The 13601-nt window shown below is 42.9% G+C and overlaps 2 protein-coding genes across 2 annotated transcripts; both read right to left on the reverse strand.

Moving 5' to 3' along the window:
• Positions 1 to 5513: 5513 nt before the first annotated feature.
• On the reverse strand, positions 5514 to 6242 carry LOC138949904 (uncharacterized). Its single transcript, XM_070321688.1, has one exon. The coding sequence runs from the start codon at positions 6240 to 6242 to the stop codon at positions 5514 to 5516; it is 729 nt and encodes a 242-aa protein (XP_070177789.1).
• Positions 6243 to 8090: 1848 nt separating this feature from the next.
• Positions 8091 to 8513, reverse strand: LOC138949905 (proline-rich proteoglycan 2-like). The gene has a single exon (XM_070321689.1). The coding sequence runs from the start codon at positions 8511 to 8513 to the stop codon at positions 8091 to 8093; it is 423 nt and encodes a 140-aa protein (XP_070177790.1).
• Between the last annotated feature and the right edge of the window lie 5088 nt (positions 8514 to 13601).

Here is a 13601-nt window from a genome sequence, read left to right on the forward strand (position 1 = left end):
TGTCTCATATTTATCAACCGTGGCCTTTGGCCTTGGTCGATAAAGATGAAACAAAAGACGATATGGTCCCCTTGGACCAACACAAAAGCTGGTCTGTCAACAAGCCACCAAGCATCTTATATTGTCGGCATCTGACGTCACATGGCTCAAAGAAGGGAAATCCAGTGTTCAATCAATACATAATCTTACATTAGTACCAGCTATTGTGTTTTCAGCGTAGCAATAGGGTCCGATATTTAGACGAGACAAGTATAATGCCGACGAGTCTAAGACGAGTCGCATTATACTTGTTCGAGTCTAAATATCGGACCCTATTGCTACCAGGCATGGGAATTGTCCGCCGAAAGGCAAATTTGCGCCGAATTTTTGTTTTGTTCCGTCGAAAAAGCAAAAGTGTCCGCCGAAAAAATAAATGGGGGAGGCAAAAATGGTTCTAAAAACTGAATTTAATGGCAAACTTGGAGCTTAGATGACACCAAATTGCACCATTTGGGTTCTTTGGAGAAAAAAAATTCCGGCTAGGCGCTTCGCGCCGTCGACTTTGCCATTACTTACAAATTTTCAGCCTTTTTTGACTCACATGCGAAGCAAAAGTGAGTCTATGTACTCACCCGAGTCGTCCGTCCGTCCGTCCGGAAAACTTTAACGTTGGATATTTCTTGGACACTATTCAATCTATCAGTACCAAATTTGGCAAGATGGTGTATGATGACAAGGCCCCAAAAAACATACATAGCATCTTGACCTTGCTTCAAGGTCAAGGTCGCAGGGGCCATAAATGTTGTCTAAAAAACAGCTATTTTTCACATTTTTCCCATTTTCTCTGAAGTTTTTGAGATTGAATACCTCATCTATATATGATATATAGGGCAAAGTAAGCCCCATCTTTTGATACCAGTTTGGTTTACCTTGCTTCAAGGTCAAGGTCACAGGAGCTCTTCAAAGTTGGATTGTATACATATTTTGAAGTGACCTTGACCCTGAACTATGGAAGATAACTGTTTCAAACTTAAAAATTATGTGGGGCACATGTTATGCTTTCATCATGAGACACATTTGGTCACATATGATCAAGGTCAAGGTCACTTTGACCCTTATGAAATGTGACCAAAATAAGGTAGTGAACCACTAAAAGTGACCATATCTCATGGTAGAAAGAGCCAATAAGCACCATTGTACTTCCTATGTCTTGAATTAACAGCTTTGTGTTGCATGACCTTGGATGACCTTGACCTTGGGTCATGTCAAGGTCAAGCATGTGAGTCGTATGGGCTTTGCCCTTCTTGTTTACTCCCGCAGTGGGGCACTGCGGTTATGAAATTAAAGGCCCCTCCTGTTTTTGGAACCGCAGGAGCTTTCTAGTTTGCTGTTAGGTAGATTTTTGGTTCCTCTTTCCTGTCATGCTCTCTTTTTCTTCATGAATTCTTTTCTTTTTTCTGCCTTCTTGCTCATTCACCTGTATTTTTTCCAAAAATCTCTTCTCTTGCCGCTTGTCTCGCGATTCATGTATAGTTTAATCTGTTAGTGTTCTGATGTAAGTCCAGCAGTAGATAGGTTAAGCCTATTTTAACATACTGGAAACTGGTAATCTTCCAGTAGGTATTAATTTAGTTTTACTAAAGCCTGCTGGGACACAAGTAATGGGTTAGTGCATTTGTAAACAGGAATCGCTTGACAAGTGGCCCCCTTCATCCCCCCCTTCCTCGTCCTGATATGGCTCTGCGTAGTCGGCTGGACGTTAAGCAACAAATAAACAAACAAACAAACAGTTTTTGCGTCGATGCGTTGATCTCAGGTTTTGATAGCAGACAAACTTCTTACGCGCATCATGTTCGCGCAGACATGCACACCGCTACACGCTTTCTGACTTTGGAAGAAAAACTGACTCCAAGTGCATTCGACTTCACAACACAGTTGTTGAAACAGCTTTTTAAGTTGTCAGTGTATGCTGTTGTCGATAGAAACATCGCCGTGGTACAGATAGGTAAACCGGAATCATGCGTCGGCCATTTTTCTCAATATGCTTTTGGATATTGAGTAAAATGGCCGACTTCCGCCGCATTATGCTTTGATGATCGGAAGAGACCATCCAATCACAGCCCCCGAATTCCCCCACGTGTTCATCAGAATAGCTATATTGATGTTTAAGAGACACTTACAACTGATGATGATTTTGCGGCGAGACTAAATTCTTAAAATCGGAAAACAAATGTTTTGCCGTTTACATTCTGCAACGCGTATCTGTGTTAGGGTTAGGAGAAAAGCTCTTTAAGTTGCAAAAAACACTCTTTCAAGGTACGCTCCCCCGAAATACATCGGCAGGCGAAAATGTACTGATCCTTTACATTATGATCATTCTGGACTTTCTACAATGTCCCTGCCCAATGTCCTGCAGAAACATGCACCGGTTATAATGCTTACAACGCTGTATCTCTGTCAACAGATAAACAGTTTCTGTAAATCCCATATCTCTATAGGTATCATGTTGCTTTTAAGTCGTTGAAAACGAGAATTTGTTTGCGCTGAATTCATTTTTGATGATTACCGTGTCAGTTAAATTTCCATTCCGCACAAGAAACTTCCTGTCGATTTTTGGTGTCTTCAAGTCAGAGGATGCTTTAATTCCATAGTAAAAAGCTTGAACAGATCTGTTGTAATTACACAATGGAGTACACGAGAAATAACTAGCTAAAGATCTTTCAGCAACTCAATAGACATTTTTGTCTTTATTTCTTTTCTTCTAACTTTAAAATTTTTTTTTTAATGTTGTTCTAGAAATATCTGCCAATCCCAATTTTTCTGTGCCCATTATTTTTTTGTAAGCCGGGCAAAGAAAGTAAAATATAAATCAAAATCAAGTTGTGAGGTTATACATTTTTATAGTGTCATGCCTATTGAGCGAATCCCTACTTACCAAATACCTATACTTACCGAACGCCGACTGAGCGAGGCAGACAGACACACACACGCACACGCTCTCGCACACGCACACACACACACACACACACACACACACACACACACACACACACACACACACACACAAGCCGCCCAAAGAAAGTAAAATATAATCAAAATCGGGTTTTGAGTATATACATCTTTGCAGCGTCATGCCTATTAAAGGCACAGTAAGCCTCCCGGCCGTAAACCATCACATATACGTTGTAGGCGAATGTGACACAGTGAAGTATGCATGTAACCATTGTTATTAGGAGGAACACGAAAATGATGCTAGTATTCCACTGTACTGACTGCATACCCTCTGTGTCCCAGTATGCATGTAACCATTGTTATGAGGAGGAACACGAGAGTGATGATAGTCCTCCACTGTACTGACTGCATACCCTCTGTGTCCCAGTATGCATGTAACCATTGTTATGAGGAGGAACACCCCAGTAAACATTTATGGTGCGCCGCGCATGCATTCACCGTCGCTTGGGCGATCCCACCTGCGCGGACATACGCCGCGGAGACTACGCGCCGGTGCATTTAAATTCTAGGTTACACCATCGCCACTGTCAATGCGCCATACCGACGCCGCGCAGTTCCGAAATGCGGGTGTATTTGTTTTGCTTGGTTTTTGTTGTTGTTGGTTTGTTTGTTTGTTCATTTTGTTTTTACGTAAAGCCGAAAGGTACATCGGATTGTGGGTTGGTCGTGCAGACGGTAGAAAAAAAAACCAGCTTTAAAATGTGAAAAAGTCCAAATAGCTATTTCTTTAATTTAATTCGGCGGCTAAACGGCTCAAGCGATTTCAAAATCCTTTTAAGACAGTATCATGCTATTGAAGGGGTACACTAAAAAACAATTGGCAAAACAATATCTGGCCCCTGACGGCAAGCAGCTTGATTTCCCCAAAACGTTTCACGAGAGCGGCGTCCTAACCGTAATTCAGAGCTAGCGCCTGCGGATTTTTTGTGAACGAAGAGGGGGGGGGGGGGGGTGTGCTTATGAAAATCAAGTTTTCGAGAGCCTATAGGTCTTGTTTTTTTTTTTAAAGAATTTAGTGGGGGGCGTCGGAAAAGATCTGTTTTCAAATGTAAACACAGTAGATAAAATAATAAGAAGATAGATAGATCTGTTTAACCAATCACAATGGAACTCCAAAATATTCCATAGATTAGTTTACTTAATTTTTAAAAGATAAGTTCGAAACATTATCATCTGATTAGTCGCCGTATAACCTTATAGGTTCCAGCGACTAAATTCCTGATCAGGCTGTTCCCCGGGTTTTCGAACCAAGGGCGGCAACTGTGCAACCATAGACATGTACGTCATCATGATCTCCCCTTATTATGCGTTATTCATCGTCAATAATTTGAAATGGTAAGTTATATCTCTATGTTTTTTACATGTAAGTGTTCGGAAAAAATACAGTTATAGCAGTTATGTACAAAAACAAGCAGCAAATGCTCTTTTCGCCAAAGTAAAGTCCTTTTTTCTTTTGGTTTCTTACATGTGACACAGCACACCGCAAGCATTTAGGCGAATAACAAGTGAGTGGTATATATATATCATCAATTGTATAAGAGGTAACGGTGTTATTTACTTGCCATGTTCTTTACACGTTTTCCAATTGTGTCCTTAATTATTGCTTGATGCCGTGTATGATATTACAATATGTCTTTCAACAGTGTGTCCATTTAGATTGCGTACAGTCATAGTGACTCGAATTTTGTTTTACTTCGAATTACTTGGGATGCGCCGCATCGACTTCTAGCATGCATGTCACCTGCTCCAGGCATGGTCACGCGATGGTCAGGCGCACCATATACGCATGCGCCGCGTCGACTAGTGGACGATCATAGTATTGACTGAGGCGCATGCACCAAAGTTCCCTGAGGCGCATGCACGGCGCAGGTGTATGGTGCATGCGCGGCGCATGCGCGGCGCATGCGCGGCGCACCCAAAATGTTTACTGGGACGAGAGTGATGATAGTCCTCCACTGTACTGACTGCATACCCTCTGTGTCCCAGGATGCATGTAACCATTGTTATGAGGTGGAACACGAGAGTGATGATAGTCCTCCACTGTACTGACTGCATACCCTCTGTGTCCCTGTATGCATGTAACCATTGTTATGAGGTGGAAGACGAGAGTGATGATAGTCCTCCACTGTACTGACTGCATACCCTCTGTGTCCCAGGATGCATGTAACCATTGTTATGAGGTGGAAGACGAGAGTGATGATAGTCCTCCACTGTACTGACTGCATACCCTCTGTGTCCCTGTATGCATGTAACCATTGTTATGAGGTGGAAGACGAGAGTGATGATAGTCCTCCACTGTACTGACTGCATACCCTCTGTGTCCCTGTATGCATGTAACCATTGTTATGAGGTGGAAGACGAGAGTGATGTTAATGCTAGTCCTCCACTGTACTGACTGCATGCCCTCTTTGCAGCCCAGGGCCGGCACTTGCCGGGCGATGAGGTGAGCGTACAACGCCAGGCCCGTAGCGGCTTCATGGACTTCTTCAAGCAGCAGCAAGCTGCCCAGTCAGGAGACTCCTCTAGTGGATCATCTGGAGGGTCCTCTTCTGGAGGGTCATCCGGACCCATGGGCTTTGAAGATCCAGTGTGGGCTCCGGTCCAAGCTCAGGTGGATCTTCAGGCGGTTCGGGACCTAGCTCAGGTGGTTCTTCCGGAGGATCATCATGTCCCATGGGTTTTGGAGGATCTAAAGGCTGAGCTGGACCTAGTTCTGGTGGTTCGGGACCTAGCTCAGGAGGATCTGGACCTAGCTCAGGTGGTTCTTCCGGAGGATCGTCAGGTCCCTTGGGCTTCGGAGGTTCTAAGGGCGGTGCTGGGCCGAGTTCGGGTGGTTCGTGGCCTAGCTCGGGCGGTTCGAGTGGAGGGAAAGGGGCAAATCCCAAGGGAGGGGGAAGCTTTATGGACGCGTTCGGCGGGAAGGGAGGCTCCGGTGGTTCCGGTGGTTCCGGAGGTTCTAGCGGGTCATCAGGACCTATGGACTTTGGGGGTTCTAAGGGTTGTGCTGCACCCCGTTCAGGCGGTTCCGGGCCTAGCTCTGGAGGATCTGGACCCAGTTCAGGGGGTTCTTCAGGAGGATCAGCAGGACCCATGGGCTTTGGGGGTTCTAAGGGCGGTGCTGGACCGAGTTCAGGTGAACCTTCCGGAAGATCATCAGGTGGTTCGGGGCCTACACTGCTGTGCAGCACAGGCAAAATCCTCCCCTTTAGCTGCTGGCCAGCTGCTACCAGATACCCCCTGCTGCCAGACATTCCACTCCCACAGGGAAGGGTCAGTCAGTGGCAGCTGTTGGCACCAGCAGGCTGGCCCTTCTTTGGCCCCTATTAAAAACCCTGGATGTTTACAATTTTCAGTGATCTATTGCAAGTGCTTGGACCTTTTTGGTTTCCCAGGATTAACTGTGTTAGTGAATTGAAACTTTAGAGTATGCACCAGAGCAAAAATGGTTTTAGTTACCAGTATTCTAAATGGAGTTTTTATTGTTGAAAGAGAGCAGGGTTCTGAGTTTTATTCACAGTGGTAGATGTGTTGTTGACAGTTTTGATGCTGTTACATGGGTTTTAACATACTATTCCTACTGTGTTTTGTGGTACCTGATTGTAGGTCTGTATTTTGAACTGTCATGAGCAATGATGTGTAGGACTTAACTTTGGAAAAAAAATAGTTTCTATAAGGACAAACTGTGATTTGTGCATGTGTGTGTTCATTTTCTGACTGGCAAAGGGACTTGAAAGATGGGTGTGGATCTTTTAGTTGTTTAAGTTCAGCACACTTCGTGATGGAAACTTCATACAAAAGAAGCACACTCTCAAGGGCCGAGTTCTGGGAATAAACAATGATGAAGACAAGATCAGAGTGCTCATGAAGGAACAGCTAACCATTGTCTCTCCCCTTCTTAGAACAGCAGTGTCAAGTCCAAAGTAATGCAAATTAACCTGTATAAACTGGCCTAAATTACGGTGTCTCTTCATGGTTGTGATTTTGTAGAAGTGTGTATGTTCCTTCAGAGACAACAGAAAGGTGTTTTATTTCCTTCTTTGAGAAGTGTCTTTTTTGTGAAACAAGTCTGAATACTATGTACTGAAAAAGATCTCAGCCTGCTTCTGTGATACAGTTTTAAAGAATTCACTGTCAGCAACTGGCTCAGTGACTGACTAATAGAATAACCAGAGTTTTATAGACACAAACAGTGAATGTGAGAACCCTCTCTCTCTAAGTGTTTACACAAGCAACAGGAGTACCGTTAGCTGCTATCTTGCCTGGCGCGCGGCCCCCCCACAGTGGAGTAATTAACCCCTTCCTGTGGGCGAATAGGACCTGGTAACAAGACTGGTGGTGAGTGATTCTGCATGCTGGCATGCTGTACTTCACACTGCATTACTAACATTGCTTGTGGGAAGTGGACAGCTTGAGTAATTGGGGTGTGAATGTAGTGGAGATTGGAAGAGATTGTGCTCGGACAGGAATGCTCTGTTTGTATTCTGTCTCTTTGATACACCACACACTCTTTGCATCTACTCTCGACCTTTTCATGCTTGGTATCATTTTAAAGCTGAATGTATTCCCTATTATGCCATGGGTTGCCCGAGTCTATTTGATCGTGTCAGTTGTGTGTGCTTAGTCAAAATACACACTACCCTACTTTCTGGCTGTAGCAGCCAGCACTAGCAGACAGCAGTGGAGCAAGTGTTTTATTTATAGCGGGCCTACTGCCAGGCAATCTCACGCTGCCAGGCCAGCCCAGCTAAAGAGTGAGCTCTGCACAGCAGTGCCTAGCTCGGGCGGTTCCAGTGGAGGGAAAGGGGCAAATCCCATGGGAGGGGGAAGCTTCATGAACGCTTTTGGCGGGAAAGGAGGCTCCGGTGGTTCCGGAGGTTCTAGTGGGTCATCAGGTCCTATGGGCTTTGGGGGATCTAAGGGCGGTGCAGGACCCAGCTCAGGGGGTTCGGGACCTAGTTCAGGGGGTTCTTCCGGAGGATCATCAGGTCCCATGGGCTTTGGGGGATCTAAGGGGGGTGCTGGACCCAGCTCAGGGGGTTCGGGACCTAGTTCAGGTTTTTTTCCGAAGGATCATCAGGTCCCATGGGCTTTGAGGGAATCTAAGGGGGGGGGGGGGGTGCTGGACCCAGCTCAGGGGGTTCGGGACTTAGTTCAGGGGGTTCTTCCGGAGGATCATCAGGTCCTATGGGCTTTGGTGGTAGTGGAGATAAGACGCAGTCTTTGCCCAGTTCAGGAAGATCTGGACCCAGTTCTGGCGGTTCTTCTGGGGGATCATCGGGACCTATGGGTTTTGGGGGTTCTAAGGGGGTTGCTGGACCCAGTTCAGGCGGTTCGGGGCCTAGCTCGGTTGGTTCTTCTGGAGGATCATCAGGTCCCATGGGCTTTGGGGGTTCTAACGGCGGTGCTAGACCCAGTTCAGGCGGTTCTTCCAGGGGATCTTCGGGTCCTATGGGATTCGGAGGATCTAGTGGAGGCTCAGGGCCCAGCTCGGGAGGTTCGCCAGGAGGGTCATCGGGTCCCATGGGATTTGGGGGTTCTAGCGGGGGATTCGGCGGATCAATGGGGTTCGGAGGATCAATGGGGTTCGGAGGATCAGTGGGGTTCGACGGTAGCGGTGGGGGTCAGGGCGGAGGATCCAAGACTCAAGTGGTGGACGGCTCTCAGCCCATGGTGGGTTAAAGCCACGGACAGCCGTAAGGTGAGCGGTCCATTCTAAAGTTGTTGTTTTTAGTTGTTTGCTTGTTTGTTTGCTTGCTTGTTTGTTTGTGTGTGTTTGCGATTAGAATCCGAAAAGGTCATTTAGGGGCAGGACACGCTTTTACCTGTATTACACCCCCCTTTAATGGGCGTGTGCATGTTTCACTCTAGCTGTTTGCTTGTTGTTGGGTTTTTTGTTCGCTTCTTTATTTGTCTGTCTGTCAGATTATTTGTCTGTCTGTCAGATTATTTGTCTGTCTGTCAGATTATTTGTCCTTCTCTCAGCACTTAGAAATGTTTTTACATTTAGTCAAGTATTGACTAAATCTTTGAACATAGCCTGAGAATCGAGACGAGGTTGGTGGTTGGTGTGTGTGTGTACGTGTGTGGGTGTGTGTGTGTGTATGCCTGTATCTATATATATGTGTGTGCACGTGTGTGTGTGCGTACGTGCGTGTGTGTGTGCGTGCGTGCGTTCGTGCATGCGTGTATGTGTGTGTAGAGCAATTTCCAAAAAACTATTGGACCCATCTTCATTACATTTTATATGGTGTGTATGTGTGTACTCCTCAGAAAAGTCTTCAGCTAGGACAATAGGAAACATCGTATACTTAATGATGCACCATCTTAAGTTTTGAAATCGGGTATTTAAAAAATAATGGAAATATAGGAAATGTGCACATATTAAAACACATTCCGAAACATACAGACACACACACACACACACACACACACACACACACACACAGCAACAGCAACATATACAGACAAAAGTGAAAATAAAATGAATGAAAACAAACATCCTATTTTTTAATCATTATTTTATTTCATGTAAAGAACCATAACATTGAGATAAAAATAGCTCCGCGACCTACTGTCTACTGAAACATGACGTAACAAACAACGTGGCAAATGACGTCACAATTCAAGGCTCTTCCATTGTCCAATCACACGTACCTAGTTTCAACACAAATGCATATTGAAGGCAAAGAAAATTCATACACAATAGTTTAAACAAACAAAACCAAGTTGGTATATTTCTCCAAAACTCTCCCCTGGAAATACGATTCGTCTATCGGATATGTTATTCATGATCCAAAATCACCATCTACATTCTTAAACGTTGTAATGTCTTGTTTTTGGTGGTACAATGCCTCGCACTTCTCTCATTTTTTTCTGTTTAGTTTAGCAAGACATCAACTCTTCCAAATAAACTCTCCGTTCCTCATTCACTACAATGGTCTTCACATAATAAACACACATGGTACAGTACAAGTATTTGTCACTCTACAAGAAGAATATCATTGTGGGAATGTTCGATGACTAATTAAGAAGTGTCACTGACACGCATTTTTTTCACTGATAAAAATTTGAATAAGCGCTGCAGCAAAACATCACAAACACCTTCACGTACTGCAAGAGGGCGCCAAAAATTAATAAATGTATATTTGGGTGGCTATAGGTGTGGGGAGAGAGACTTAGAGAGAGAGAGACTTTCGTTGCATACTGTCGCCCGCTCTTCTTTTCAAATGATTGTTTACACAAAGCGAGTATATGTCATACAGAAAAAAAACATCAACAACAGCAAAAATGACAAAAACGTCCCGTCCTTTACAGAAGATGTGGTACTCCCTAAATACATGACACACAGTCACAGTAGGTATGCATTGCTAATTAGAATCACCCTACTCACTTTCAGGAAAATTCGCTAGTATAGAGGTATATATTGCGAAACACCGTATGAAAGTGTTCTTCATTTGACATATCTCTGCTGGCATCCCATCACGTCGGTGTCAAACAAGTTTAAAAAAACAAAAACCAATGATCATTTATTAATGACAGAAAAAAAGTCCTGCATACTACTTCGCCAAAGTAGTCCTTTGCTGTAACGTCATCAGGTATGGTGCGCAAGTGAAGATGTTTGCATGGTAACTATCTCAACTAATCTTGATTTCAACCAAGCTGCTTAGTTTCGACTCACTCGGGCAGTTATCCTAGCCTGGCTACACAAAAGCAGCCCCCATACCAAGGACTAAATAACCTCACCGAAAAGTATCAAATGTTTTGCTTTCATTTATTTGCTAAATAACAGCTGAGTCTTAAATATACAAAGTCGTACACTTCCTGTTTCACATGACCCTTGATCTTAGAAATATCATTGACACAGGAACCGGTCCTCTGTACAAATACTCTAAAACGACACTGTTCAACCACACAAAATCAGCCATTCAGAGAACAGAATTCATGAAGATTGTAACGTGTGCACAACATCCATGTGACTGTGCCTTACCAAAATAAATCCAACCCATAAAGATTTGTTTTTTATTATTGCTAAATAATAAAACAAAATCAGGTTTAAATGCAACATACAATCGATGTTTTTAAACAGTATTTAAAAAGACTCTGACAATGTTAGAAAGAGTATGAAGCCGTAACTTCAAAACTTTAACATTATAATAAGCACCATGAGACAAAACAGCGGGTGTTTTTATAATTTGAAGAGAATTTTTGTATCACGTGATAAATGTTCTGTGTAATCATTTTTGTTTTCAAAAATACAAAAACAATGAGAAAAATCAGACAAATCTATAATTTGAATTTTTTAATAATTTTTTATAACTTGATCAGTGTTCTGTTTCACCATTTTATTTTCATAAATACAGAGAGAGAAAAAAGAAAAATCCTGAATGGAAGAAGGGTAACACAATTATTATGCTCATGAAAATGTGAGGAAAAATCAAAAGAATGATTTAAAGATTACAGAGAATAAACAAATACTAAGCGCAAACTAAACACAGATATGAATGTAATAACAAGATAGAACTGTAACAATATCATCAGAAAGGATACAGGCAATAGTAATGATAATAACAAGTGTAGTGAGTTAGTGTTAAAATAAATAGAGCAACCACTGGAAAACAAGGAAGGCTGCAAGATAGTTATACATGCCCCTCCAATTGAGCAAGACAAGTAGATTGCACACATCAAAAGCACAAAACCCTCAACACACGCAGGAAGAAATGTGACCCTCCACCACGAAATGAGTCGCATGTCACCTCGCGCGGTTTTGCGCTAGGCTTAATATAAGTCTGGGGAGTGTCTGGTAACAATGTGAGGGTCACCTTAGTCACAGGCTTATAACTCAAACAGTTTTCGCTCTTTTCTAAAACGGTTTTCACCACTGGATAGAGCATCCGAAATTCTTTAGGAAAATGTAAAAATATGAAAATTATGCAAAGGTGACATGCGACTCATTCCGTGGTGGAGAGTCACAAATACAGCCACAAATATGCTGCATCTAAAAAACAAAACAAAAAAACAAAAAAATAATAATAATAATAATAATGCATAATATATAAACGGCGCATGTATCAAGAGTTTAAACCCTGCTCAAAGCGCTGTACAATCATTGGGGGGAAACTACCAATAACAACAAACAAACACACAAATAAACAAAGATTAACAAAAGGACAGAGTGGGGTAAGAGGGGGGGGGGGACAGTTAATTATACATGTTTACTACGGACAAATAAAAGAGGTATTCATATTTGTTAACACTTTTTTTTCTGATTACTCGGAGAAATTCCATATCGGGTCAGAATGGGTGGGTATAGTTTGAAACACATGGAAGTTTAACTACAAGGAGGTTTGTAGGACATGTTCTTTTTAACACTTTCGTTTTTTTAGTTTGTTTTGGGAATATTTGACGTGGACACTGCGCATACAATCTTTTCAAAAACAGTAAGAGTGCGTGACTAGGCAACATTACCCTGTTAAAAGAGACAACAGCAGGTGCGGCACCTGGCATTAGCACAAAGCAAATCATGCAGGTGCACAGTGTAGCACAACGCAAGGCTGAGGAAACATGGTGGCTTATTATGTATTACCCTGAGTCTCATCTTCCTGATTTAAATCATTACATCTGTATTCATTTCTTCTACCAATTTATCACAAATTGTCAGTAGCAAGAACAGGATGAAGAGAAATGAAATTCTGTTATTTCTAAATCTATCATAGTCAGAACAAGATGCAGAGATATGACAATTCTGTTATTTTTAGCGCTATCAACACAGGCAAAGAAGGAAAGACACGAGGAAGAAAATCCTTAACCCTTTCTCCCGTCTTGAAACAAAGCTAGTTCTGATCTACTTTTTAAGCCAAGATGGCTGCAAATTTACAAAGCTTAGTTACATTCTGGCCAAACAAACTAAAAAACATGTTTATTCCACTACAGTAACAATAGGTCAGCAAAGCGAATAAAATAACAAGGTCTATCTCTGTTCCTCTACCAACGCACAACATGTAAGGATACACAGTTTTCTGTCGCTGCATGAGTGACGTCAAGAACAATGACGTCAGGATGAATAGGAGTAAAAATTTGTTCGTTGAAATCACAACCGTGGAGTGTTTGCAAAACGGTATCGTCCCGAAACAACAGAAGGCATCGTTAGTTGGGCTACAACACACACACAGCTACGAGGTCCAAAGACTGCTAGACAAAGGAAAGATAATCCCAGCAAGAGACTTGCAAAGACACCACAGGAGAATGTAAGAATGGAGGACACTAGCACAGGGGGGGGGGGGGGATAACCATGGCAGTGACCTGTAACAAGAATACAGCAAGGGGAACCACTTTATATGATGACTTGTAAAACGACCTTGGCACACCACACACCCCACTTTAACTGAGAAAAAGTCTCCGGCTTTGCCTTGTGTATTCATGTCCCACGTGCATTCCTTTGTGTTGCGCTAGTGGGCTTTTACCTATAAAAGTGTTGCAGTGACCGTCTTATGCTAACATAAGCCAAATGCTGTACAGTTAAATTGCATTAAAGAATGAACTCGGATGTTTTGCTTTGTTTCACTGTTTAGCCAATACAACCTTTTTCAAATGGTACACGTGAAGCAAATCTA

This window comes from Littorina saxatilis, linkage group LG16 (genome assembly GCF_037325665.1).
Source record: "Littorina saxatilis isolate snail1 linkage group LG16, US_GU_Lsax_2.0, whole genome shotgun sequence".
Taxonomy (NCBI): Eukaryota; Metazoa; Mollusca; class Gastropoda; order Littorinimorpha; family Littorinidae; genus Littorina; species Littorina saxatilis.

Excerpts from the sequence above, each read along its gene's own strand:
- LOC138949904 (XM_070321688.1), bottom strand. The coding sequence starts at position 6,242 with ATGTCTGGCAGCAGGGGGTATCTGGTAGCAGCTGGCCAGCAGCTAAAG.
- LOC138949905 (XM_070321689.1), bottom strand. The coding sequence starts at position 8,513 with ATGGGACCCGATGACCCTCCTGGCGAACCTCCCGAGCTGGGCCCTGAG.